This window comes from Chiloscyllium plagiosum, chromosome 6, assembly GCF_004010195.1.
Source record: "Chiloscyllium plagiosum isolate BGI_BamShark_2017 chromosome 6, ASM401019v2, whole genome shotgun sequence".
In the NCBI taxonomy this organism is placed as follows: domain Eukaryota; kingdom Metazoa; phylum Chordata; class Chondrichthyes; order Orectolobiformes; family Hemiscylliidae; genus Chiloscyllium; species Chiloscyllium plagiosum.
Window position 1 is genome coordinate 83,341,773 of NC_057715.1, and position 24,306 is coordinate 83,366,078.

Sequence of the window (24,306 nt, forward strand, 5' to 3'; positions counted from 1 at the left end):
AAAGCTTTTATTTTTCATTACTTACCTCTTACAAAAATTGGAAAGTTAATTGTGTTTGTGCCTTCAGTAGTGAGGTGGTATATTCCTGCGTGCCTTTCAGTGACTCGAGAAACTATTAAAGTAATGATTTGACTGTAGAATAAAAGAGTAAAAATTGGACCATGTTATCAAGATTTAACAAGAAAATTCCACATGAGTAATGAAATTTACTAAAATACTGCGCATTGCTGTATTATTATTCTTTAATGCATTTCCATCCTTCTCATTGAACAAAAGCTGAATTCAGAAGTGAATGGCTTTGGATCAAAAAAAAGATAAACGCTGTCATTGTAGCTAGTTTACTTTTTATAATTCATTGAAGGGAAACAAAGAAACCATATGTCAAATGAAGTTGAAACTCCAAAAATGGCAAGATAAAAACAGTTTATTCATAATTTGGTAGTACAGAGCTTGTGTATTGCTGGAAAAAGATACATCTGGTGAAGCTTTTACTTTTTTTACATGTCAGGACAATTCACAAGAAATACCAAATTGAAGGGAAAACAACTCTTTTTTTAAAATAATACTCAATTTATATTATTGAAAGCAAAGCTATTTTAAATTATTTAGATGACCATAAATTTGATTGTTACAAGTGAGTTAAGATCTATTAGCTAAAATATATTGTAACCTTTCCAAACTGCACAAGCTTGCACAAGTAAGCTCATCATCACCTTTATAAGAGTAATAAATACTGGGCCAGCCAGAAAAGCCTACATCACATATATGAGTACAAGAAAAGTTAAATCTACTCCGCTTTAGAGACCACTCTATGTGCATATTTTAATCACATTTTATTGATTTTGGAGTTATTAGAACATTTATGCTGAGTTTCTGTAAAAGTTTTGAATTACTTGTCACCTAGCAGAATGAAAATGTGTACGCAAGATTTAGTCAGGATAATTTTTTATTTTTGCGCTTCTGTCACACTACATTGTGTGAATGGAAAATGTATCTGAATATTGGGTGGTGCGGTTTCCAATTACACATGCTTTACCGTTCATTGAAATTAATGAATGGAAAATTAGGAAGATTACAGCATGTATATTTTCTCCTCCTGCATAATATTGTGATTTGAATTAAGGGAATGGGCTACTTTGTACTAGTAAAACAAAAGATCTTGCCCAATGAGATGATGTAGTTATTATGAAAATCTTCTGAGCTGTGTTTTCACTATGCAATCTTGTGTATTTTTAATTAACCAACTAGTGAATGTAATACATGTGCACTTTCATGCTCTGTAAAATCCAGTATTTAAGGTCTGTTATTTATAATGAATCATACTAGCTGTGATCTATCAAATGGCGGAATGACTAAATAGCTTGCTCTGGTTGCTATAAATCATACACCTGAGTTTTATAGGCACGATGATTCCCACAACTAATCAGCCAAAAGATTGGTGAGAAACCCAACCAGGGGAAGAATAGCTGTCCCATTGTGATTTAATTGCCTATTAGCGATTTTGCCCCTGTGTACTGGGGAGGTGGAAATGTTTGAGAGGCTGGTGGGAAGGAAAAAGAGAAAAATATGACTTGGGCACATGCCTCCAATGAACAAGAGGACAAGCAAAGAAAATGGCTCCCACCCACACTTGATTGCTACCAGTCCATGCAGCTAAAGCTGCCAGGTAGCCACATTTGAGTAGATAAGAAGGAGGCTGGAAGAACATGGCAAGCCAAACAGCAAAAGGAGATGGAGAAGTCGAGGTTTTGGGTAAACCCTTTCTTCAGAAATGGAGGTGGGGGTAGGGGGAGCTGCAGATAAAGAGAGGGGAAAGGGTTATGGGTAGGGAGAGGGGCGAAATGGTGAGGTAGTGATAGGTGAACACAAGTCATGGGTATGACCTGGTTGGTCAAGGGGAGGGGTGAATTCGGTTGGTAGCTGGAAGGAGGGGTCTGTCGGAGAATTGGAAGGGAGGAGGCAGGGCTGGAATGGGAGTCCAGGGATGGGTGGGAAAATTATTTGAAATTGGAGAACTCAATGTTGAGTCCTCTGGGCTGTAGGCTACCCAAGCGGAAGATAAGGTGTTGCTCCTCCAATTTCCAGTCTGATTCACTGTTGCAATGGAGGAGGTCGAGGATGGACATGTCAGAGAGGGAGTGGGAAGGGGAATTGAAATGGACAGTGACCGGGAAGTCACGCAGGCTCTTACAGGCCTGGCTGAGATGCTTGGCAAAACATTCCGTAAGATTACATTTGGTCTCACCGATATAGAGAAGACCACATTGAGAGAACCAGATGCAGTAATCTAGGTTGGAGGAGAGGCAGGTGAACTTCTGTTTCACCTAGAAGGACTATTTCGGGCCCTGGATGCAAGTGAGGGAGGTGGTGTGCCAGCAGGTTTTGCATGTCCTACGGTTGCAGGGGAAGGTACCAGGGGTGGGGCTGGAGGGGTTGGCGGGGAGAGTGGCGTAAACCAAGGAGTAACAAAGGGAACGGTCCTTGCAGAAGGCAGAGAGAGGTGGGGTGGGGAAGATGTTCTTGGTGGTGGGGTCTAATTTGAGTTGGGGTCTCCACCTACCTGTGGAAGCAGAATGAGACCCTTTAGTGACCATTAACATTATGACCTCAATAGGGATTAATAGGTGGGCAGACTATCCAGCTCCTCTAACACCCCTTTAAAATTTCATACAGGTATTGGAGCAGGAGGCAAGTGGTTTTATGGCAAAAAAAACTATGCATTACATTTTACAAGCTTCCATTATTCAAATTTGCTGGCAGGATAGCATAAAATACACCGTATTTTACTTGTAGAACCACAATCTTTTGTCTACCACAAAGTGCAACTTCAATTCATTTTGCATTACAAATCTGGACTACCACTTTTAATAGATCAGTGGTGCTGGAAAAGCACAACAGGTCAGGCAGCATCCAAGGAGCAGGAAAATCGACGTTTCGGGCAAAAGCCCTTCATCAGGAATATCCTGATGAAGGGCTTTTGCCTGAAACGTCGATTTTCCTGCTCCTTGGATGCTGCCTGACTTGCTGTGCTTTTCCAGCACCACTCTAATCTAAACTCTGGTTTCCAGCATCTGCAGTCCTCACTTTTGCCTACCACTTTTAATATACAAAAGCATAATTTTAAAAAATCAAGAAAATTACCTGTGTAGGGTGCAATAATTCACATTACACGGAGTTGTGATGTTCTTAAAGGTCCAATGGCAAGATATATTCCCAGAAACATTCATGATCACTTTCAGTGTTATAGAGTCCAAAACATTAACTTCAATTTTGCTGACATTAACCTGAAAATCTAAGTCACATTATACATCAACTACGTCGAAAAGAAAAAAAACACAGCACTAATCTAGAAATCTGATTTATTTTCATATTAAGCATAATTTGGGATAAAGATACATTTTAAAATTAATAAAAAACATTAATTTGTCATTCTAATAATAAAAATGCAATATGGAACACAAGTAATTTAATTCATACCACTGGCTTCGTACATCAATAATTGTCTTCTTGTTGAAGTGTTGGTGTTCAAGCAGAATTGATTTTGACTATGATTTTTATCGATGGGAACAATCTATAAAAGTAAGATCTGAAATTAAATGCCCCATATATTTTCTGTATATTTTTAGAACGTTTTCATAGAAATAGAATGAATTTGAAACAATAAAGACAATTGGATATATGCTCGCTACATTCTACGAAAAGAAGCATGTTGAAAATTTCTCCTGTTCCTCCTTCTGTGCACTTTAAATGCATGTCCCTGGTTCTCCCCTATCTGTCAATGTGTAATAATCTATCAGTAAGCACACAAACCAGTGCTGGCATTATTTTCTACATTTTTGGTAGTACTGCTTCTAAGTTCTAAAGTGAATAAAACTAACTTTTCAAGTAATGCTGCGTAATTACGGTTCTCTAGCTAGAGATCAGCGTCATATCTCTGCCGCGAATGTTCCATTGATAAATTTCACGGATATCCCTTTTTTTTTGTTCATCAAAAAACATCTACTTTTGCGCTTATGAGTATATAATCTCCCCAAACTCACAGCCTGTTGAATTTAGTCCATTTAGAATGTTTCAAAACATTGAACATTTCTTCCATTTTATTTCCGCAAATGTTAAATAATACAGTATTCTGCGCTGATACTCCTTACATGCATAACACTGCATTTACCAAAGTTATATGTAATTTATCATTGTTTGGCCCATTCTTCAGGCATTCCTATAACTTTAGTGTCATTTTTAATTTAGTTAGTAGCACTGGATTATAACGTTTTAGGTTCAAGTCCCACTCCAGGATCCAATCCCACAATTCAAGGTTGATATTCCAAAGCAGTTGAGGGAGTTCTGTACAGTCAAATGTATTTTTTTTAAACTGATGATCTAAAGTGAATGTAATAAATATTATGGAACAGTTTCATAAATAGCAGGGGAATTATTCCTGGTGTCTTGTTCAATTTTATCCCTGTTTAAAATCATAAAACAAATGATCTTTTCATTGTCACAAAACATTTTGTGTGAACTTGTGCTGTGCAAATTGGCTGTCACATTTCCTACATTATAACAATAACGGTTCTAAAAAAACACTTAATTAGCTCTAACATGCTTTTAGACATCCAAATGCAAATCTTTCTTTTGCTGTTCTAACCGTTGTCTTTTACTGTTTTAACTTTCATCCAAATTTTAGCAGCATCTGTGAACCTGCTGGCCATAGCCCCCAGTCTTTTTCTCCAAGATACAGATAAGCACACTGAGCAGTGGGACACCATTACTAATTTGATGTTGATCATAACCTTTGACTACAAATTTAACTATCGGGTTGTAGCCAATTTCTAACTCAGTATACCATCTGAAATGTAAGTGTTGTGTTGACTTAAAACTGTTGGATTGTGTTAGGATTGCCTTTGCCAATGAATTGAGCTTTAGAAAGTAATTGAAACTTTGTTAAATAGTAATCTAATTACTCTAATTACCACCTTAATAAGGTCATAGAGTCGTAGAGCTGTGCAGCATGAAAACAGACCCTTTGGTCCAACTCATCCATGCCAACCAGACATTAGTAATTAATCTAGTCCCACTTGCCAGCATTTGGCTCATATTCCTCTGAACCTTTTTTATATATTTTACTTTTCAAAAAATTCCTTCTGCGTTTACAATGATGCACAACTCCACTCCCAACCCCTACCACCTTCCCAGGACCTGTTGAGTAAGGATCCATTCAGTTGCTTAAAAAGATTGATTTATATCTTTTGATCTTGGCCAGAATCCTGATTGAAAGAATGTGGATCCCTTTGGCATTTTGATATATATTCACTGACCCACAATAGAGAGTTCACACTTTGAACACAAAATTGGGGTTTGCTATGATGCCGCAACTACTTAACTACTGACTGACAGTCACATTTTACGAATAAACAAATGGCCACTTTAGGGAGTGGCACAGCGATGGATGCCATAGAATGAAACAGCAACTTCAGGAACACCAAGAGAAAATAGTTGTTTTTTTGCAATAGAAGAAGAAAAGTAAATTAATATGCAGACAGAATGAACAATAAATTACCTTGTTTGTTGTGTGTAATGATTCCAGATGATCCATATTGGTACGATAGATCAAAACGTACTTGGGTTGAGAAAATCCTTTGTTGACTTCTTTTTCAGAAACCCTAGGGAGTGCTGCATTTGTGACTGTTGAGAGTAAAGTAGATCTTAATTAAGCTCCTCATAAACATGTTAAATGGAATGTTCTGATGATCATGATTAAACAGAAGTAATGGCTATATTTTTAAACTCAGGACTTGAATGTCCATTCCTGGAGGAGTGGGGGATGCCAAGAAGGAAAAATGATGTGGGAAATTCATTCTAGAGAGAAACTCCAGCCCTTCTCACCATGTCATTAATGGTGCTCAAGGTGAGAAGGTCCTTGGGCGACCTTCTTGGCCCACTAGCATGATCACACCATCCTCCTCCTACACCTCTCAATGGTCATTCAGCTTAGAAAGGTTGCTCTCACCAGGTTCCATCCTTAGCTATCAAACCATATCCAATTTCTCCTCTTTTTGTTCCAGCATTGTTGCTTTTAATGTCACCCAAGGATCTCTACTATTCTTGTCAATGTCACTTAATTTTCATTTGTACAGATACACTAACAACACACAGCTCAACATAATCTTAGCAGTATCTCTCCCAATCTTCCATTGATGCTAACTTATCAGACTGCTTATTGAACATCCAGTACTGAATAAACAGAAATATCCTTCAATTAAATCTTTGGAAGACTGAAATTATTGTCCTGTCTTCCTGCTCCAAAATCCATTCCCTATCTACCAACTCCATTCCACTCCCTGTTAAGATAGTGAACCAGACTCTTCATCACCTTGGCATTATACTTGAGCCCACTAAGACCACTTATTTCCATCTCAGTAACTTCAGTTGGACATCCAGAAAATGATCCATATAGCACTACTTCCTGCTTTTTATCTATTAATCAATCATCAGTCCATACTGGCTTATTTACTAACTTCCTCTGTGAGACCTTTTCAAAAGCCTACTGGAAGTCTTAATATGCCACATTCATTAGTTCACGTTTATCTATAAGTACCATCCTCAAAAAACTTCAAGCTTGTAAAACAAGATTTCTCTTTTAAACATCCATGTTGATTCTGTCTAATTTAACGTTTTTAAAAAATGTTCCTTTGCTATATCCTTTACAGTTGAATCGAATATTTTCCCCATTTTGAACATCAATCTAAGGCCTGTAGTTCTCTAATCACAATCCTTATTGTTACTCCCTTCAACACTCTAGGGTGAAGGTCATCCAGTCCAGGAGACATATCAACTCTCAATCCAGATAACCTTTCAAGTGCAACCATTTTATTAGTGCTAATTTCTTTTAACTTTTCATTTTCACAAATCTCAAGAATTTTCTATATCTTCTTCCATAAAGACAGGCACAAAAAGCAGAATCTTAGAGGGGTCTGTGCAACACAAACTTTGTTGAGATTTATGGCAGAATCAAAGAGGACGTCTGATGAGCCTACTTCAACACCAGGAGTTTCTCGCTTCATCTTTTGTTCTTTTGGCAAGTGGCAAGGTAAGTTTCTCACGAGTCAGTGGCAAGCTGCCAATTAAGGATGATTATAGCTTAATAAATGCCTCATTAATGGCTCAACTTACCTCATTAGATGCAGAGACCTATTTTACCAAATGTGCAAATGAATTAAGTGTCAAGCAGCGTCAATATGGAAATCAGTGTGGGTCACCAGCAATTTCAGCTCATTGTAGGCTGTGGGGAGTCGCTATGCTAATCAGTACCAAACAGCATCTCAGAACACGATACATGAGCTCCAGCTGCATGCACCCCTCATTTACGACATTGGAATTTGTCCCCCTCATGATCATCATGAGAGCTCTCTGATCCATGTGTAGGCTGTTTCAGAAGCACAGACTTGCTTTGTAGGGTGCACCAGCAACTAGCGTTGAAAGGCTGCAACAGGGACACTTGCACCCAAGGAAAGCATCCAGTTCACAGACTGGACCAGGCTACACCTCATTTATTGTGTCCATTGCTCTCGATGTGGTCTCCTCTACACTGCGGAGACAGGATGACAACTCACGGAACATTTCAGGGAACATCTCTGGGACCCATGCACCAAACAACCCCACCATCCTGTGGCCGAACACTTCAACTCCCCTTCCCACTCTGCCAGGTCATGCAATCTTGGGCCTCCTCCACTGCTAAATCCAAGCCACTCGATGACTGGAGGAAGAACACCTCATCTTCCTCCTTGGGACCCTTCAACTATATGGCATTAACGTTGACTTCACCAGTTTCTCACTCCCCTTCCCCCGCCTCATCCCAAATTCAACCATCCAACTCGGCACCACGCTCTTGAAATGTCCCACTTGTCCATCTCCTTCATACCTATCCATTACACCCTCCCATCCTACCTACCATTATCACCCCCAACCTGTATCTATCTTTTGTCTTCCCAGCCCTTTTCTCCCACCCACATTCCTGATGAAGGGCTGATGCCCAAAACATTGATTCTCCTGCTCCTCAGATGCTTGCTGACCTGCTGTGTTTTTCCAGTGCCACACTTTTTGACTATACCTAAGAGTTGCTCACTTGGTTTCTTAGCTTTTGCTCACTCAGAGTTGACCAGCATTTTCACAGCATCCATGCTTTGCCTTGCTGTGCATGTTAACATGCTAGCTCTTCAGCCCCAGCCAAATTCTATCAGTATTACCGTATTGATATGCTCTTTTTTTTAGATTAGATTACTTACAGTGTGGAAACAGGCCCTTCGGCCCAACAAGTCCACACCGACCCGCCGAAGTGCAACCCACCCAGACCCATTCCCTTACATTTACCCCTGCACCTAACACTACGGGCAATTTAGCATGGCCAATTCACCTGACCTGCACTTTTTTGGACTGTGGGAGGAAACCGGAGCACCCAGAGGAAACCCACGCAGACACGGGGAGAATGTGCAAACTCCACACAGGCAGTCGCCTGAGGCGGGAATTGAACCCGGGTCTCTGGCGCTGTGAGGCAGCAGTGCTAACCACTGTGCCACCGTGCCGCCAGATGCAGAGAGAAGCTACTTGTCCGTAAGGATCTGTCTGGGAGTGGGGTGACATCTTGATGCACAACATTTTGAGACATCAGTTTAACATCTACAGCATGTGCCAGCGAATTGCATGGGCAACACACTGAGCATTTATTCAACCGATTGGTGATGTCAGACACAGGGTGAGGGTTAGCCTTAGTCAAGTCAAGGGGAAACCACTGTAGATCAGGCAGTCTTGGTACTCTCAGCCAAGGGCACAATCCTTGCACAGTCCAGGGGCTAGGCCATGGTCACCCCGTTTAATGGGATGTTCACCATCGGGGATCTGCCCAACAACTGTCCAGACAAAGAGCAATGATCTGTCCTATAAAGTCAGCATCAACATTCGGGGGAATCACGTATCATCAATTGGGGGGCAGCAAAGACTGCAGTTGGTATCTGGTCAATCATGTCTAGGTAGAAGTAGGTCAGAAGTCTGGGGTAAATATAGTCCTAGGGTTATGATTTTTGATTATTAAGGGGAGTGTGGAAGTTGAGTGGGGATGCAGTAGGGCAGCAGTGGGACCACTGCCAGAAGATCTGAAGTGGTCAAGGCTGGGGAAAAATGTCGAGATATTTATGGAGGTGGGAACAAGGACAGTGACAAAGAGAAACACGTGGTGTATGCTGGGTTATGTATAACAGCATCGGAAGGCATGGCAGGCTAGAGGAGGGGGAATTACTGGCAGTGACCACCACCATGGCCTCTGCTAGGGAGTTTAGAGGAGCAGGATAGGTATTATTAAGTTGTAATTTTGGGGTTGGGGGAATAGTTGGAAGTTCAATGTGATGCATCTGCACATTGACATAAAGAGTGGTAAAGAGCTGTCAAGATAGATTGAGGTAAAAGGGGACATAGGGGTTCCAGTGACTAAACAGGGGCCCAGAGCTGATAGTGTTCACTGCAATCTGTGTACCCTGCCATCATTTGCTGTTCTCCAGATGTGAAATGTAACTGGAAAATGGCTCAGACAACACACAGGGTGAGCAGAATCAGTGTCACTTTGATTGGGTGAAAGCACAGGATCCAGGTCTGCTGAACATAAGGGCATTGAAGACGCAAACACAAGAAGCATGCATTTGTTATCTCCAGTACATTTCTTTTGCAAACATTTCTGTGCACGTATACAATGTATGCAAAGTGAACACACTTATACATCAAATGTTCATCAAAAGCAAATTGAACCATGCCATTTTTGATTTGTAAACTAACATTGTCATCTCAGTGATGCAGATATTATCAGCGGGTTGAGGGTAGTATCAATACGTTATGCATCATATAAATATGGTCCATTGATAAATGGAATGTTTGGTCTATGTCTGGGCTGAGAAAGGGGGAAAAGTATAGTAGGAACTGCCTTTTTGATCTAATATGTTGATCAGATAGCTGGTGCAGCACCTTCACCTAATTGGTGCACAGGCTGCGACCATGGCTCTAATGGAGCGGGCAGTAGGACAGTGGAAGGTCTGACTCTGCAGCTTGGAGAAGTCTGGAGGGCATTTCAGTATGGTCCCGATAAAGTGTGTTACACCATCCTGAAGTGCTTTGTTCTGCACAACTGGAGAAACCAACAAGTGATGTGATTGATGCTGAGGAGTAAGGAACAGGAGCAATCACCTGATTACAAGATTTAAAGAGAGAGAAAAGACAGCCTTTTATATCCTTATTGTATTTAGTCCATCTGGTTTAGTCTCTGTGGGTTCTTACAGCAAGCCACTGAAATAGTGTTTTTTTCTATTTACATAGTATAGCTCCATTGTCTTTTCCAAACTGAACATTCCATGGGTAACCTTTTATCTTCAATACCTCAAGTTATTATGCATGTGTGAAGAAAACAAGAGTTTTATTTCTTGACTCAAATTTCTTGACACCTAACTTGAGTTTCAGTGTTTCTTGGTTGAAAGTGCAATTTTGAAGCAGCTTTGCTTTTGTATATTCAATGCGAGTTGCCTGGGCTTCATATATGATCACAACTCATTTTAGGTCAGCAGAGTCCTTTTAAAGGCACCTTTTAGTCCATGGAAAACAAATCAGTGGCAGTGTCGAGAGTGTGTTGCTGTGAAAGCACGGCAGGTCAGGCAGTATCCAAGAAGCAGGAGAATTGATGTTTTGGGCATAAGCCCTTCATCAGGAATGAGGCTTATGGACCGGGGCTGAGAGAAAAATGGGAGGGGGGGGTGCTGAGGTTGGGGGGAAGGTAGCTGAGAAAGCAGTAGGTGAATGAAGGTGAGGGAGAAAGTGATTGGTCAGAGGGGGGAATGATGGACAGGTCCAGAGGACAGCGCCAAGTTGGATGCTTTGGAGTGGGATAATGTTAGGGGAGGGGAAATGAAGAAGCTGTTGAAATCCACATTTATCCCGTGTGGTTGCAGGGTCCCAACGCGAAATATGAGGCGTTTTTCCTTCAGGCGTCGGGTGGTAAAGGTTTGGCACAGGATCTGTATGTCCTTGACGGAGAGGGAGGGGGAGTTGAAGTGTTCAGCCACGGGGCGGTGAGTGTGGATGTTTCAGAGATGTTCTCTGAAATGATCCGCAAGTAGGCATCCTGTCTGCCTGATGTAGAGGAGTCCATACCAGGTGCAATGGTGCAGTAGATGACATTGGTAGATGTACAGGTACTTCCTCCAAATCAATGGCAGTCCAGATTATATTGCTAGGCAACCTTCAGAACAAAAACCCTTCCACCAGGTGGACCAGTGATTGAAGTTATAAATCCCATGTTATCTGCTTGAAAGCTTTGCTTCCCCAAAATCACTTGACTTTTGTAAAAAGCACGTGAACCAAAGCAGACTTCAGCTCCTTCCTCTTCAGTAAGTACAACTCCAAGAAATAATGTGGTTAAACACCTTTTTCAATCTGGAATGTCCAAACCATTCTATATTCTAGCTCCTCATAGCCAATAAATCTATATGTATTCCTAACAACGTCTGAAATGGTAACTTTTTCTGAACAAATGAGGCTTAGTCTGAAACACATAGTACATTGCATTGTTTCCCCCCTAATGCATGGATAAAACAACTATACCCACTTAAAAGGTGTACCATAACAAGAAGGTGCCCACTTCAAGACGATCAAAAATACCAGCAAAAGAAGTATCATACAAAATGCAATACAGTGGAACTAATTTATCGACACATAATCGAGAAAGGTATCACATAGAGACATACTACTTCTTACATTTTCTTTTATCAGGATAGTGAAAGACTTGAAAGTTACAACAATTATCTCAGCAGTACAATAAGCAATTGAACCCAATTTACATTCAGATAGTTTAACAAATTCACCACAGATTGTGAATCAATATTATCACATCATCATCAGATTCCTAAAAAGACACAGGTTTAAAGAAGGACATGTCCAGATGGTCAAAGGAATCCTCAAGGCTAACAGACTTCGATAATTAAGAAATGCTGAGAGACAGAGGAAAGTCCAAAGTTTGTCTTATTGTCTCTCTGATCTACACATTTCAGGGCTGACACAAAATCATTTAGAGAGCTGATCAGTTGAAAATTTACAAATGCAAACTCTGGGAGCCAAACAACAGCCTCCTCAGTTGTTCAGTTTAATGTCTTTAATCAACCATTTATTTTCTAAAGGGGACATCATTCTGTAATGTGCAACATTGTTTGTGTCTCTGCATAAGTTATATGAATAAAAAATATAAAATACTCTGCCAAATAAGACACTTCCACCAAGTGACCACGCTCTTATGAATGACTTAAAGAAACCCTTTACCTTTATTTTTACACGTACAAGATTCCAATCATGAAAACTTGGAACCCAGCAAAGGTTGCTGGCGATTCTGAGATTCCAAGGTCATACATGATTGAGACCAGAACTGGTAAGCAAATGAAGAAAACAATGTCTATATTAGACATACACCTGAGCTGGAAATGTAGAAAAGATCATCAACACAAGCAACACCACTAACCAGGAAAACAGCACCAACCACATCACCAACAAGTAATACAACATCATTAACATCACCAGCAATTGACACAATATCAACAATGTCAAGCACAACTCCTACAACGCCAGGAATAACAAAAACAACAATACATGAGCAGCATGCCAACTCATCACTGAGAGCAATGAAAATCAATTTCCCAATATGGAGGCACAAATCCTACCATATCGTCAATAATGTTTTTATGACAAATGAAAACATGCCATGTAAGAATCTTAATTTTTCATATAGAGTTTTACTTGTCATTATTCTTCTGTTTAGAAGATAAACTCATGATTGAAATAGTTATATTGATGTAGAGGCATTAGTTTTTTTTTAAAGAAAAGGTATGTTATATTGCCATTATTCATAAAGAGCTAGGAACTAATTTTTAAGTCAATATATATCCAAAGTGACCATGTTCACTATTTGAGAAATCTCTTATGCGAGTCTGTTAGCTGAAGCTGAATCATATGAAATTGATGGCAATCATATAGCAAGTAAAAATTAGATCATGTGGAACAAATGAGGTGATTTGGTCCATTGAGTCAGCTCTGCTATTCAAAGAGATTGTAGCTGATTTGATAATCCTCAACTCCACCTTCCTGCCTTTTCCACAGGACTCTTATTAGTTAGAAATCTGTCAATAGTAATGACCCAATCTCTACAGTCTTTGATGGTAAAGATTTCCAGAGAAACATTACCGTCTGAGAGAGGAAATACTTCCTCATCTCTGTTTTAAATGGGCAACCCGTACTCTGAGATTGTACCCTTTGATCCTGAACTCTCCCACAAGATGTAACAATCTTTCAGTATCTACCCTGTCAAACCAGCTAACAGTCTTATAAGTTTCATAGAATCTCCTCCTGTGGAAACAGGTCCTTCAGCCCAACAAGTCCACACCGACCCTCTGAAGAGTAACCCACTCAGACCCATTACCTTACATTTGCTCCTGACTAATGCACATAATCTACACACCTTTGAACACTATGGGCAATTTAGCAAGGCCAATTCACCTCACCTGCAATTCTTTGGACTGTGGGAGGAAACTGGAGCACCCAGAGGAAACCTACGCAGACTTGGGGAGAATGTGCAAACTCTACACAGACAGTCGCTTGAGGCTGGAATTAAACCTGGGACCCTGGTGCTGTGAGGCAGCAATGCTAACCACTGAGCCACCGTGCCATCCCAAGTTTCAACAAAGTCACCTCTCCTTTTTGTAAACTCCAGTGAAGATGGATTCAACCTATTCAATCTCTTCGCAAAAGCAATCCCTTCACAGGCAGGATCAATCTTGCAAACCTTCTCTGAATTGCTTCCAATACCACTACATTTTTCGTTTAACAAGGGAAAACCGTTCAGTGTTCTGGCTGTGGTTTAACTATTGTAGCTTACATAATTTTATCAAGACTTCTCTATTTTTACACTCCATCTCTTTCAGATAAAGGTCAACATTTTGTTTGCCTTCTTTATTACCTGCTGAAAATAAAAGCAAGCTTTTTGTGATTTATGCACAAGAACCACTAAATCCCTCAATGCTAAAATACTCTACAAGTCTTTTTACACTTAAATAATATTTAGCACTTATTCTTTCTGCCCAGAACCAGGGACAGAAAAATAAACCTATTTTAAAGATAAGGCATCACCCTTTTAGATCAAAGATGAGGATACTTTTTATTTGCTTTTAGAGGACTATAGGACTTTTGAACTCTGTATCGAAGGCAGTGGTGTTGGGGGTAATTGAATGTTTTAAGGTGGACGTACGTGGATGAGTGGGATCAAAAGGCCTGTTTCTGTGCTGTATGACTCTATGACTCTATAAATACAATTGCTATTTCTAGCAAAAAAATGCTCGGGAAAGTAAGGGGGCTCAAGATAGATAAATTCCATAGACCTGATGGATTGCATTGTCTTTGGATATTATTTATTGAACTTCCAGAAGGTATTTGAGAAATCTCTTATGGGAGTCTGTTAGCTGAAGCTGAATCATATGAAATTGGTGGCAAATTGTCATGACCAGTGAAAGTCATTGTTGGCACTTCAGCTATTCACTGTACTTATCAATGACTAAATGATAGATTAGAAAAGCATGAATCCAAGTTTGCTGATGACACAGGTAAGTGGAATTTTAAGCAGTTTACATAGAAGCATCAAATTACAAAGAGATAGTAATAGATTAAGTAAATGGGCAAAACTGAGGTAAATGTAGGCAAATGTAAATTCATCCACTTTGGACCTAAAAGTACTTCCCAAATGGTGAAAAGGTTAGACATGATGGATGACCAAACAGACCTGAGTGTCCAGGTGCATAAATGTCATGAATAGATACAAAAGAAAACCAAGAAGGTTTATGGAATTTTGACCTTTATAGCTAGAGTGCTCAAGTACAAGGGGGTGAAATTTATGCTACAAATAAATAAAATCTTGGTTTGATCCTGTAGAGTCATACAGCATGGAAGTAGACCCTTCAATCCAACCAGTCCATGCCGAACATGATCCAACACTAAACTAATCCCACTTGCCTGCTCCTGGCCCATATCTCTCCAAACCTTTTCTATTCATATACTTTTCCAAAGATCTTTTAAATGTTGTAATTGTAACCACATGCATCACTTCCTCTGGAAGTTCACTCCACACACGAGCCATGTTCTGTGTAAAAACTTTGCCCCTCGTATATTTTTAAAATTTCTCTCCTCTCACCTTAAAAAATATGCCCCCTCATTTTAGAATCCCACATCCTAGGGAAAAGCCAACTACCATTAACTTTAACTATACCCCACATTATTTTATAAACTTCTATAAGGTTGCCTCTCAAACTCCTATGTTCTAGTGAAAAAAGTTCCAGCCTATCCAGTCTTTCTTTATAACTCAAACCTTCCATACTCAGCAACATCCTGGTAAGTCTCTTCTAAGCCCTCTCCAGGTTAATAATATTCTTCCTATAACTGGGTGATCAGAACTGGATGCAGTATTCCAGAAGAGGCCTCACCAATGTTCTGTACAATCTCTACATGACTTCCTAACTCCTATACTCAAAGGACTGAGCAATGAAGGCAAGTATGCCAAACACCTTTATAACCACCCTCGCTACAAGTGACACAAACTTCAAAGAATTATGCACCTGAATCCTTATGTTCTTCTGTCCTATAACATTACCCGAGGCCCTACCATTAATTGTATAAGCCCTACCTTTGTTTGCTGTATCAAAATGCAAAACCTTGCATTCATCCAGATTGAACTCCATCTGCTATTTTTCAGTCCATCTGGAATACTTTGGTGAAAACTAGGTAGTACACCTTGGGAAAAATATATTGTTCCTGGAGTGAGTTTAGTGTAATCTTATTAGAATGATAATTGAAATCCCAATGGTAAATGATGAAGAGAATACATAAGGCAATCTCCAGGCCTATTAAACATTTTTCAAATGCTCTCACTCTTTTAGGCTGGAGCTTCTTTTCTTGCCTGTACAGCTCCAGAAATGCACTTCACATGACAAAGAGTCAAAGACCCTATATTAAAAATATTTCAGTTGAGACCCTGGCTTGTGACTGACTGAGACTGAGAAGATTAATTCTTAAAAACACCAAGCACCTGACTTTGGTGGACCGCACAAACCTCTAACCCTTCATACCACCAGCCCCATATGTGGCAGAGTCTGCAGACTGCAAATGGGACTTAATAGCTATTTCAGAACTCACCAAACCAGAGTGGAAGCAAATCATCTTCAATCCCAAAACACTGTGTAAGAAGAAGAAGAAAAATTGTACAAACAGTTAAACTGCAACCAGAGCACAGTACGGTTTGATTCCAGCCTTTGGAGACTGTTTATGTGGAGTTTGCACACTCTCCCCTTGTCTGCGTGGGATTATTCTGGGTGCTCCGGTTTCCTCCCACAATCCAAAGATATGCAGGTGAGGTGAATTGGCTATGCTAAATTGTCCATAGTGTTCAGGGATGTGTAGGTTAGGTGTATTAGTCAGGGGTAAATGTAGAGTAATAGGATAGGAGAATGGGTCTTGCTGGGAGTCGGGTATGTTTTGGCGCTGTCCTTTCGGCGCCGATCATTTGGCCCTGTTGTTTTGGCTCTAAACTGTTTTGGCGCTCATTAATTTGGTGCTGAGCTGTTTTGGTGGCAATTCAGAATTTTAAAAAAGTCTTGTTTGGTTAAAGAAGGGAGGATGACTAACGACCCGATGTAATTTTCTCAACTAGCGAGAGTTGATAGTCAAAGCTGTAATGACCCGCTGTAGATTCAAATCTCATTTTGTACTCATTTTCTCATTTAACAATTGTTAATGGTCATCTACTGCCTTCACGTTGGAAAGCTATAATACAATTTTCTTTCTCTTCTCTTGTAGAACCCATACCAGAAATGGCTGGAGACATTCAAAGCAAGAGAGACAAACCATAATTTTCACACAATGGTTATCTATATGTATTGGCGTCAAAACAGCTCAGCTCCAAAGTAATGAGCGCCAAAACAGTTTAGAGTCAAAACAGGAGGGCCAAATGATCGGCGCCAAAAGGGCAGCGTCAAATAGTCCCATTCCGCTGCCTGGGTTACTCTTTGGAATGTCAGTGTGGACTTGTTGGGCCAAATGATCTGTTTCCACATTGTAGTGATTCTATGATTTCTGGTCACTGCTTCTGCTGGGGAAGGTGGAAGTAGATTTATGAGCATGTTGCATAGAGCGGTAAATTTTAGCTAAGTGGGAAGATTGGATAAACTGTGGTTGTTTTTTTTGGAACAAAGGAAATCAAAGAGAGATTTAATTGAAGTGTACAAAATTATGAAGGACCTAGATAAATTGGATAGCAAGACCATTTAGCATTCCATTAGCATAGCAGTCAATATCAGGAGGAGAGCTGTCTAAACCATTTGATCAAATGATTAGGGAGCTATTGAAGAGTGCTATTTATTTGGCATATGGAACAAACCACCAATAAAGACAGTGGAGGCAGCAATTCTCACTACATTTTAAAAAGAACTTGGATATGCACTTGAGATTCCATAACCTACAGGACTACAGATCAAGAGTTGGAAAGATGATTAGACCGAATGGCTTTTTGTTAGTTGCATGGATACAATAGATCAAATGATCTCCTTCTGTGTACTAAATGTTTCTAAGTTTGCATGGAATACTAATCAAGCAGATTGTTTGTTTTTGGTCTATATCCCTTAATACCTTTGCTTAGCAAAACAGCATCTATCTCAAATTTAAAATTAACAACTGATCAAGCATCAACTACCTTATGTGTAAGACAGTTGCAAACCTTTACCACCTTTTGTGTGTAGATGTGCTTCCATCATTTCTCCTGAACAGTCTTCCCTAATGTTTAGACTATGATCCTTATGTCTAGAATCCAACAGCATGGGCTCTTGTCTTATTAAATAGCCCATCTGTTTGAGGTAGTAATGTTTTTTCATTCATTCATGGGATGAGGGCAGTGCTGGCTAGGCCAGCATTTATTGCCCATCCCTAATTGCCCAGAGGGCAGTTAAGAGTCAACTATATTAGTCAGGAGTTAAGGCGCAAGATACACCAGATGATCGTAAAGATGTGTACGAAAGGCAAAGTTACAGCGATCATGGGGGATTTCAATATGCAGGTGGACTGGGAAAATCAAATTGGTAGTGGATTGCAAGAAAAAGAATTTATTGAATGTCTACGAGATGGCTTTTTGGAGCAGCTTATGGTGGAGCCTACTAGGGAATGAGAAATTTACAGAGCGGGGGGTGTGAGGGATGGCAGTTTTTGGAAGGGAGAAAAGCTGCAGATACAGTGAGATAGATGGGTTAACTCCAGGAAAGGTAGGAGAGGTAGGCAGGTAGTGCAGGAGTCTTCTGTGGCTATCCCCATTTTAAACAAGTATGCTCTTTTGGAAAATGTAGGGGGCGATGGATTCTCAGGGGAACGTAGCACAAACAGCCAAGTTCCTGGTATCAAGAGAGGCTTTAATGTAATGAGGGGTACATTAAGTTTCAAGCGATCAATTGTGATAGGGGACTCTCGAGTCAAAGGCACTGACTGAGATTTCTGCAGCCAGTAGCGAAAAATCAGAATGGTGTGATGCCTCCCTGGTGTTAGGATCAAGGATGTCTCAGAAAAGGTGTCAAATGTTCTCAAAGGAGAGAGGGACCAGCAAGAGGCCTAACAGGGAAGACAGTTGAACTCAGGGCATGGTTAGAAACATGGGACTGAGATATCATAGCAATTACAGAGATGTGGCTCAGAGATGGACAGGACTGACAGCTTCATGTTCCAGGGTACAAATGCTACAGGAAGGACAGAAAGGGAGGCAAGAGAGGAGGGTGAGTGGTATTTTTGAATAAGGAATAGCATTACAGCTGCGCTTAGGGGGGGAATATTCCTGGGAATACATCCAGGGAGGTTATTGGGGTGGAACTGAAAAATAAGAAAGGGATGATCACCTTATTGGGATTGTATTATAGAACCCCTAAGAGGCACCAGGAAATCGAGAAAGAAATTTGGAAGGAGATTGCAGTTATCTATAAGAAAATAGGGTGGTTATGGCAGGGGATTTTAACTTTTCAAACATAGACTAGGAATGTCATAGTGTTAAGGTTTAGATGAACTTTCAAAAGCTGATTGGGGGCAGATGTTTGCAGGTAAAGGGACGGCTAGAAAATGGGAAGCCTTCAGAAATGAGATAACAAAAGTCCAAAGACAATATATTCCTGTTAAGATAAAAGGCAGGGCTGGTAGGTGTAGGGAATGTTGGATGACTAGAGAAATTGAGGATTGTTTAAGAAAAGGGAGGAAGCATATGTCAGATACAGACAGGAGAGATTGAGTGAATCCTTAGAACAGTATATAGAAAGTAGGAATATATACTTAAGAGAGAAATCAGGTGAGAAAAAGGGGACATGAGATTGCTTTGGCAAAAAGGGTTAAGGAGAATCCAAAGGGATTTTTGAAATAATTAAGGACAAAAGGGTAACTAGGGAGAGAATAGGGCCCATCAAAGATCAGCAAGGCAGCCTTCTTTGTGGAGCCACAAGAGATTGGGGAGATACTAAATTAGTATTTTGTATCAGTGTTTACAGTAGAGAAGGACACGGAAGATATAGAATTTGGGGAAACAGATGGTGACATCTTGAAAAATGTCCAGATCACAGAGGAGGAAGTGCTGGATGTCTCAAAATGCATAAAAGTGGATAAATCCCCAGGACCTGATCAGGTTTACCCAAGAACACTGTGGGAAGCTAGGGAAGTGATTGCTAGCCCCTTGCTGAGATATTTGTATCATTGATAGTCGCAGGGGAGATGTCAGAAGACTGAAGGTTGACTAATGTGGTACCACTATTTAAGAAAGGTGGTAAGGATAAGCCAGGGAACAATAGACTGGTGAGCCTGATGTCGTGGTAGGCAAGTTGTTGGAGGGAATCCTGAGGGACAGGATGTACATGTATTTGGAAAGGCAAGGACTGATTAGGGATAGTTAACATGGTTTTGTGCATGAGGAATCATGTCTCACAAACTTGATTAAGGTTTTGAAGAAGTAACAAAGAAAATTGATGAGGGCAGAGTGATGGACATGATCTATATGGACTCCAGTAAGGCGTTCGACAAGGTTCCTCACAGTTGACTGGCAATGTTAGATCTCATGGAATACAGGGAGAACTAGCCACTTGGATACAGAACTGGCTCAAAGGTAAAAGACAGAGAGTGGTGGTGGAAGGTTGCTTTTCAGACTGGAGGCCTGTGACCAGTGGTGTGCCACAAGGATCGGTGTTGGGTCCACTACATTTCGTCATTTATATGAATGATTTGGATGTGAACATAGGAGGTATAGTTAGTAAGCTTGCAGGTGATACCAAAATTGGAGATGTAGTGAATAGCGAAGAAGATTACCTCAGAGTACAACAGGATCTTGATCATTTCGGCTAATGGGCTGAGGAATGGCAGATGGAATTTAATTTAGATAAATGCGAGGTGGTGCATTTTGAAAAGACAAATCAGAGGAGGGTTGTATACTTACTGGTAACTCCTAAGGAGTGTTGCTGAACAAGGAGACCTCTGAGTGCAGGTTCTTAGCTTCTTGAAAGTAGTCTCGCAGGTAGATAGGATAGTGAAGAAGGCATTTGGTATCCTTTCCTTTATTGGTCAGATGTATTGAGTATAGGATTTGGGAGGTCATGTTGCGGCTATAAAGGATGTTGGTTAGGCCACTTTTGGAATATTGCGTACAATTCTGGTCTCCTTACTATCGGAAAATGTTGTGAAACTTGAAAAGTTTCAGAAAAGATTTACAAGGATGATGCCAGGATTGGAGGATTTGAGCTGCAGGGAAAGGCTGAATAGGCTGGGGCTGTTTTCCCTGGAGGCTGAGGTGTGACCTTATTGAAGTTTATAAAATCATGAGGTTTATAAAATCATGAGGGGCATGGATAAGATAAATAGACAAAATCTTTTCCCTTTGGTGTGGGAGTCCAGAACTCGAGGGCGTAGGTTTCGGGTAAGAGAGGAAAGATATAAAAAGGAGCTAAGAGGCAACTTTTTCATGCAGAGGGTGGTGCATATATGGAATGAGCTGCCAGAGGAAGTGGTAGGCTGGTACAATTGCAGCATGTAAAAAAGAATCTGTATGGGTATATGAATAGGAGTGGTTCAGAGGGATATGGGCCAAGTGCTGGCAAATGGGACTAGGTTACTTTAGGATATCTGGTCAGCATAGACAAGTTGGACCAAAGGGTCTGTTTCCGTGCTATATACCTCCATGACTCTATGGCTGGAAAATTGCTAATGTGACACCCCTGTTTAAAAAGGGAATAAGGCAAAAGATGGAAAATTACAGATAAATTAGCCTAACTTCAGTCATGGATAAGATCCTGGAATCCATTGTGAAGGATGAGATTTCTGAAGGCAAATGCAAGGGTTATGGGGAGAAAGTGAGAGAATGGGGTTGAGAAACGTCCAGCCATGATCAAATGGCAGAGCAGACTTGACAGGCTGAATGGCCTAATTTCAGTTCCTATGTCTTATGGTCTTACATTGCTGTGGGTCAAGAGTCACATGTAAGCCAGGCCATGCAAGGATGAGCTTGATCCTGTTTTGATGTTCAAAACCATGGAGAGGACTGTTCCACTCTTTGAGTCCGTAATATACGCAGCACCAGTGAGCAGAGTACAGTCAATTCACAGTGAAGCAGAGGCACAAAAAAAAGTTTAACATTTCCTGTTGGAAACGGCTTGACAAACTTTGATTAAATGAGCATACAGCCTGAAATTTTGTTGAGCGTCCACATTTAATTATGCAGTACAATGTAACAGCTCTATCTTCTCAGTTTTATGAGTTGAAATTCAGCTATAATTAAAAATACTGTAGAAGAGATGTGTTTGATGAACTGAAGACATAACAAAAGACAAAAAGTTTGCAAAATAAATTCTCACAAGTAAGAAATGGCTAGTGCTTTTACTAGCCAAACAATGATAACTTTATTTCAAGAATTAGACCAAGAACTTCAAGAACCAGCTCCATTGAATGCATAAGCAAACGTTTTACATAGAAAACCAAATACTGGAATTTAATTCTTACCCAGAGTATTAAAATTTGATGTGGATCATAATTTGAATGACTTTACTGCTGAGAGATATGTTTTGCATACCTGTAATGCTCTCTCTTTTCAACTTCACAAATTTGAATTAGCATATTCAACACACTATCTGGACACTTGAGAACAAACATTTACATTGGCAACCTGCTCATATCAGCAATAAAGTCCAAATCCACAAGTGGAGCCACACAGAATAGAGAGATTATATCACTTTTCCTTTAGCTCAAACATATTTTATTCAAAGAAATTCTAATTAATCTTTGGAGATTTTGTCTTACACTCATCAGGTCAATTTGCAATAAGACAAATTCTATAGGAAATCAATATTCATAATACACTAAAGAGAGAGCATTATCTAATGTCCTCAATATCCAAATAGCCTGCACATGTAAAAGCCTGCAACATTAGATGTGATTCAGCAATTAGACAACATTTGCTGGATAATCCTAAGTAGAGTGAAGAATTTACACTGACGCTAGCTTAGGATTGTCAGTGGACTCTCAGTGCGACACCTTGCCTGTACTGGAAGCTACAATAGATATGGCTTCCAGATATACATATATTTTGCAGAGAAAGAACATGTACATATACTATGCCTATTTCAACTTAGAAAATAGGTTGTAATCATCTGCTGCTTCATTTCTGACCTGACTGATCAGAGTTAAGCTGCCTGGTTAACTCTGATTTAAACAAAAGGATTTAAACAAGTGGGCAGTTAACTGTCAATCAGCATTAACCAGTGCATTCCCCATGGCATTGCCTCCACCAATCAAAGTCCACTTGCCAACTAATCAGAGTTCTTCTCTCATGCTACATGCATGTTGTATACCCTTTGAATTAGTATTGTTGCAAATTGTCCTGCTGAGTACAAGATGAAAAGCTTTGACAAAATGTGTGAGCGAAAACTTGGTAGAGTATAATGTGGGGAAGTGTGAGGTTATGCACTTTGGCAAGGATAACAGAGAAGCTGAATATTATTTAAATGGAGAAAGACCTCAGAAAGCTACAGAACAGAGGAATTTGGGAATCCTCATCCATGAATCACTGAAAGTTGGCATCCAAGTTCAATCGGTAACACAGAAGTCAAATAGAATCTTGGCATTTATTTCAAAGGAGTTGGACTATAAAAGTAGGAAGACTTTGCTAAAACTACACATCAGACCATCAGACTCTTCAGACCACAGCTGGAATATTGTGAACAGTTTTGGGTGTTTACCTTAAGAAAGATACACTGGCATTAGAGACAGTCCAGAGAAGGTTGATTTGCCTGATATCATGCATGGAGGAATTGTCTCATGAGGAGAGATTGAGTAGGTTTAGACCTGTTCTTGTTGGAAAATGGAAGACTGAGAGGTTGCCTTATCGAAACATAAATGATTCTTAGAGGACTTGTCAAGATATGTGCAAAGACGATGTTTCCCTTTATGGAATAATCTAGGATTAGAAGGAATTACCCCAGAATAAGGGGACACAGATTTAAGACAGAGATGAGGAGGAATTTCTTCTCTTGAATGGTTGTGAATCTGTGGAATTCTTTACCACAGAGGGCTGTTGTGGTTGAGATATTAAGTATATTCAAGGCTAAGATAGATAGATTTTTAAACTGTAAGGGAATCAAGAGTTCTGGAGACGAGGCAGAAAAGTGGAGTTGAGGATTATCAGATCAGCCATGATCTCATTGAACTTTGGAGCAGACTCAATGAATGACTCACTTCTGTTCTTATGTTTTATGGTATTATGTGTCTTTTTTCAACAACATTCAAATTCTGTATACCAAATGACAATGAAGAAGTTGTACAGCAATTGTAAATTGGAATTTGGCTGTTGGTTTCTGACCACCCCCAAACAATATACTGCTTTTAAACTGCATCTATTAGTCTCCAATTCATAGCTGCACTACTGATTTTAGCTGGCTGTACCTCATTAATATATCATGGTTAACAATGCAATTCCTCTGTCCAGTACAGTGTTATGTGAACTGACATGCATATACAGAGTCCTGCACCAGCAGCTGATGTTTAATTGTTTGGAGAATGTAAGTAGATGTGTCTAGATAAGTTAATCTTTTACATTAATTCCAAATAAGATTTTAAAATCCCCAGTGAATCACCTAACACTATTTAAACTAGGACTTATACTCCATGCAGAATCAAAACTAAGCTTTGTGAACTTATTGT

General features: G+C 40.0%; 1 protein-coding gene across 2 annotated transcripts in view; it reads right to left on the reverse strand.

Moving 5' to 3' along the window:
- The window catches only part of flt3 (fms related receptor tyrosine kinase 3), a 106,925-nt gene that overhangs the window by 69,692 nt on the left and 12,927 nt on the right, over nt 1–24,306 (reverse strand). The window contains exons 2-5 of one of the 2 annotated variants that reach the window (XM_043692009.1): nt 5,555–5,679; nt 3,478–3,571; nt 3,142–3,292; nt 26–132 (exon numbers count right to left, since the gene is read on the reverse strand). In XM_043692009.1, the coding sequence (XP_043547944.1) occupies nt 26–132; nt 3,142–3,292; nt 3,478–3,571; nt 5,555–5,679 (477 nt within the window). Of the gene's footprint in view, nt 1–25; nt 133–3,141; nt 3,293–3,477; nt 3,572–5,554; nt 5,680–24,306 lie in introns of those variants that run through there. The other variant, XM_043692010.1, reaches the window with a different exon arrangement.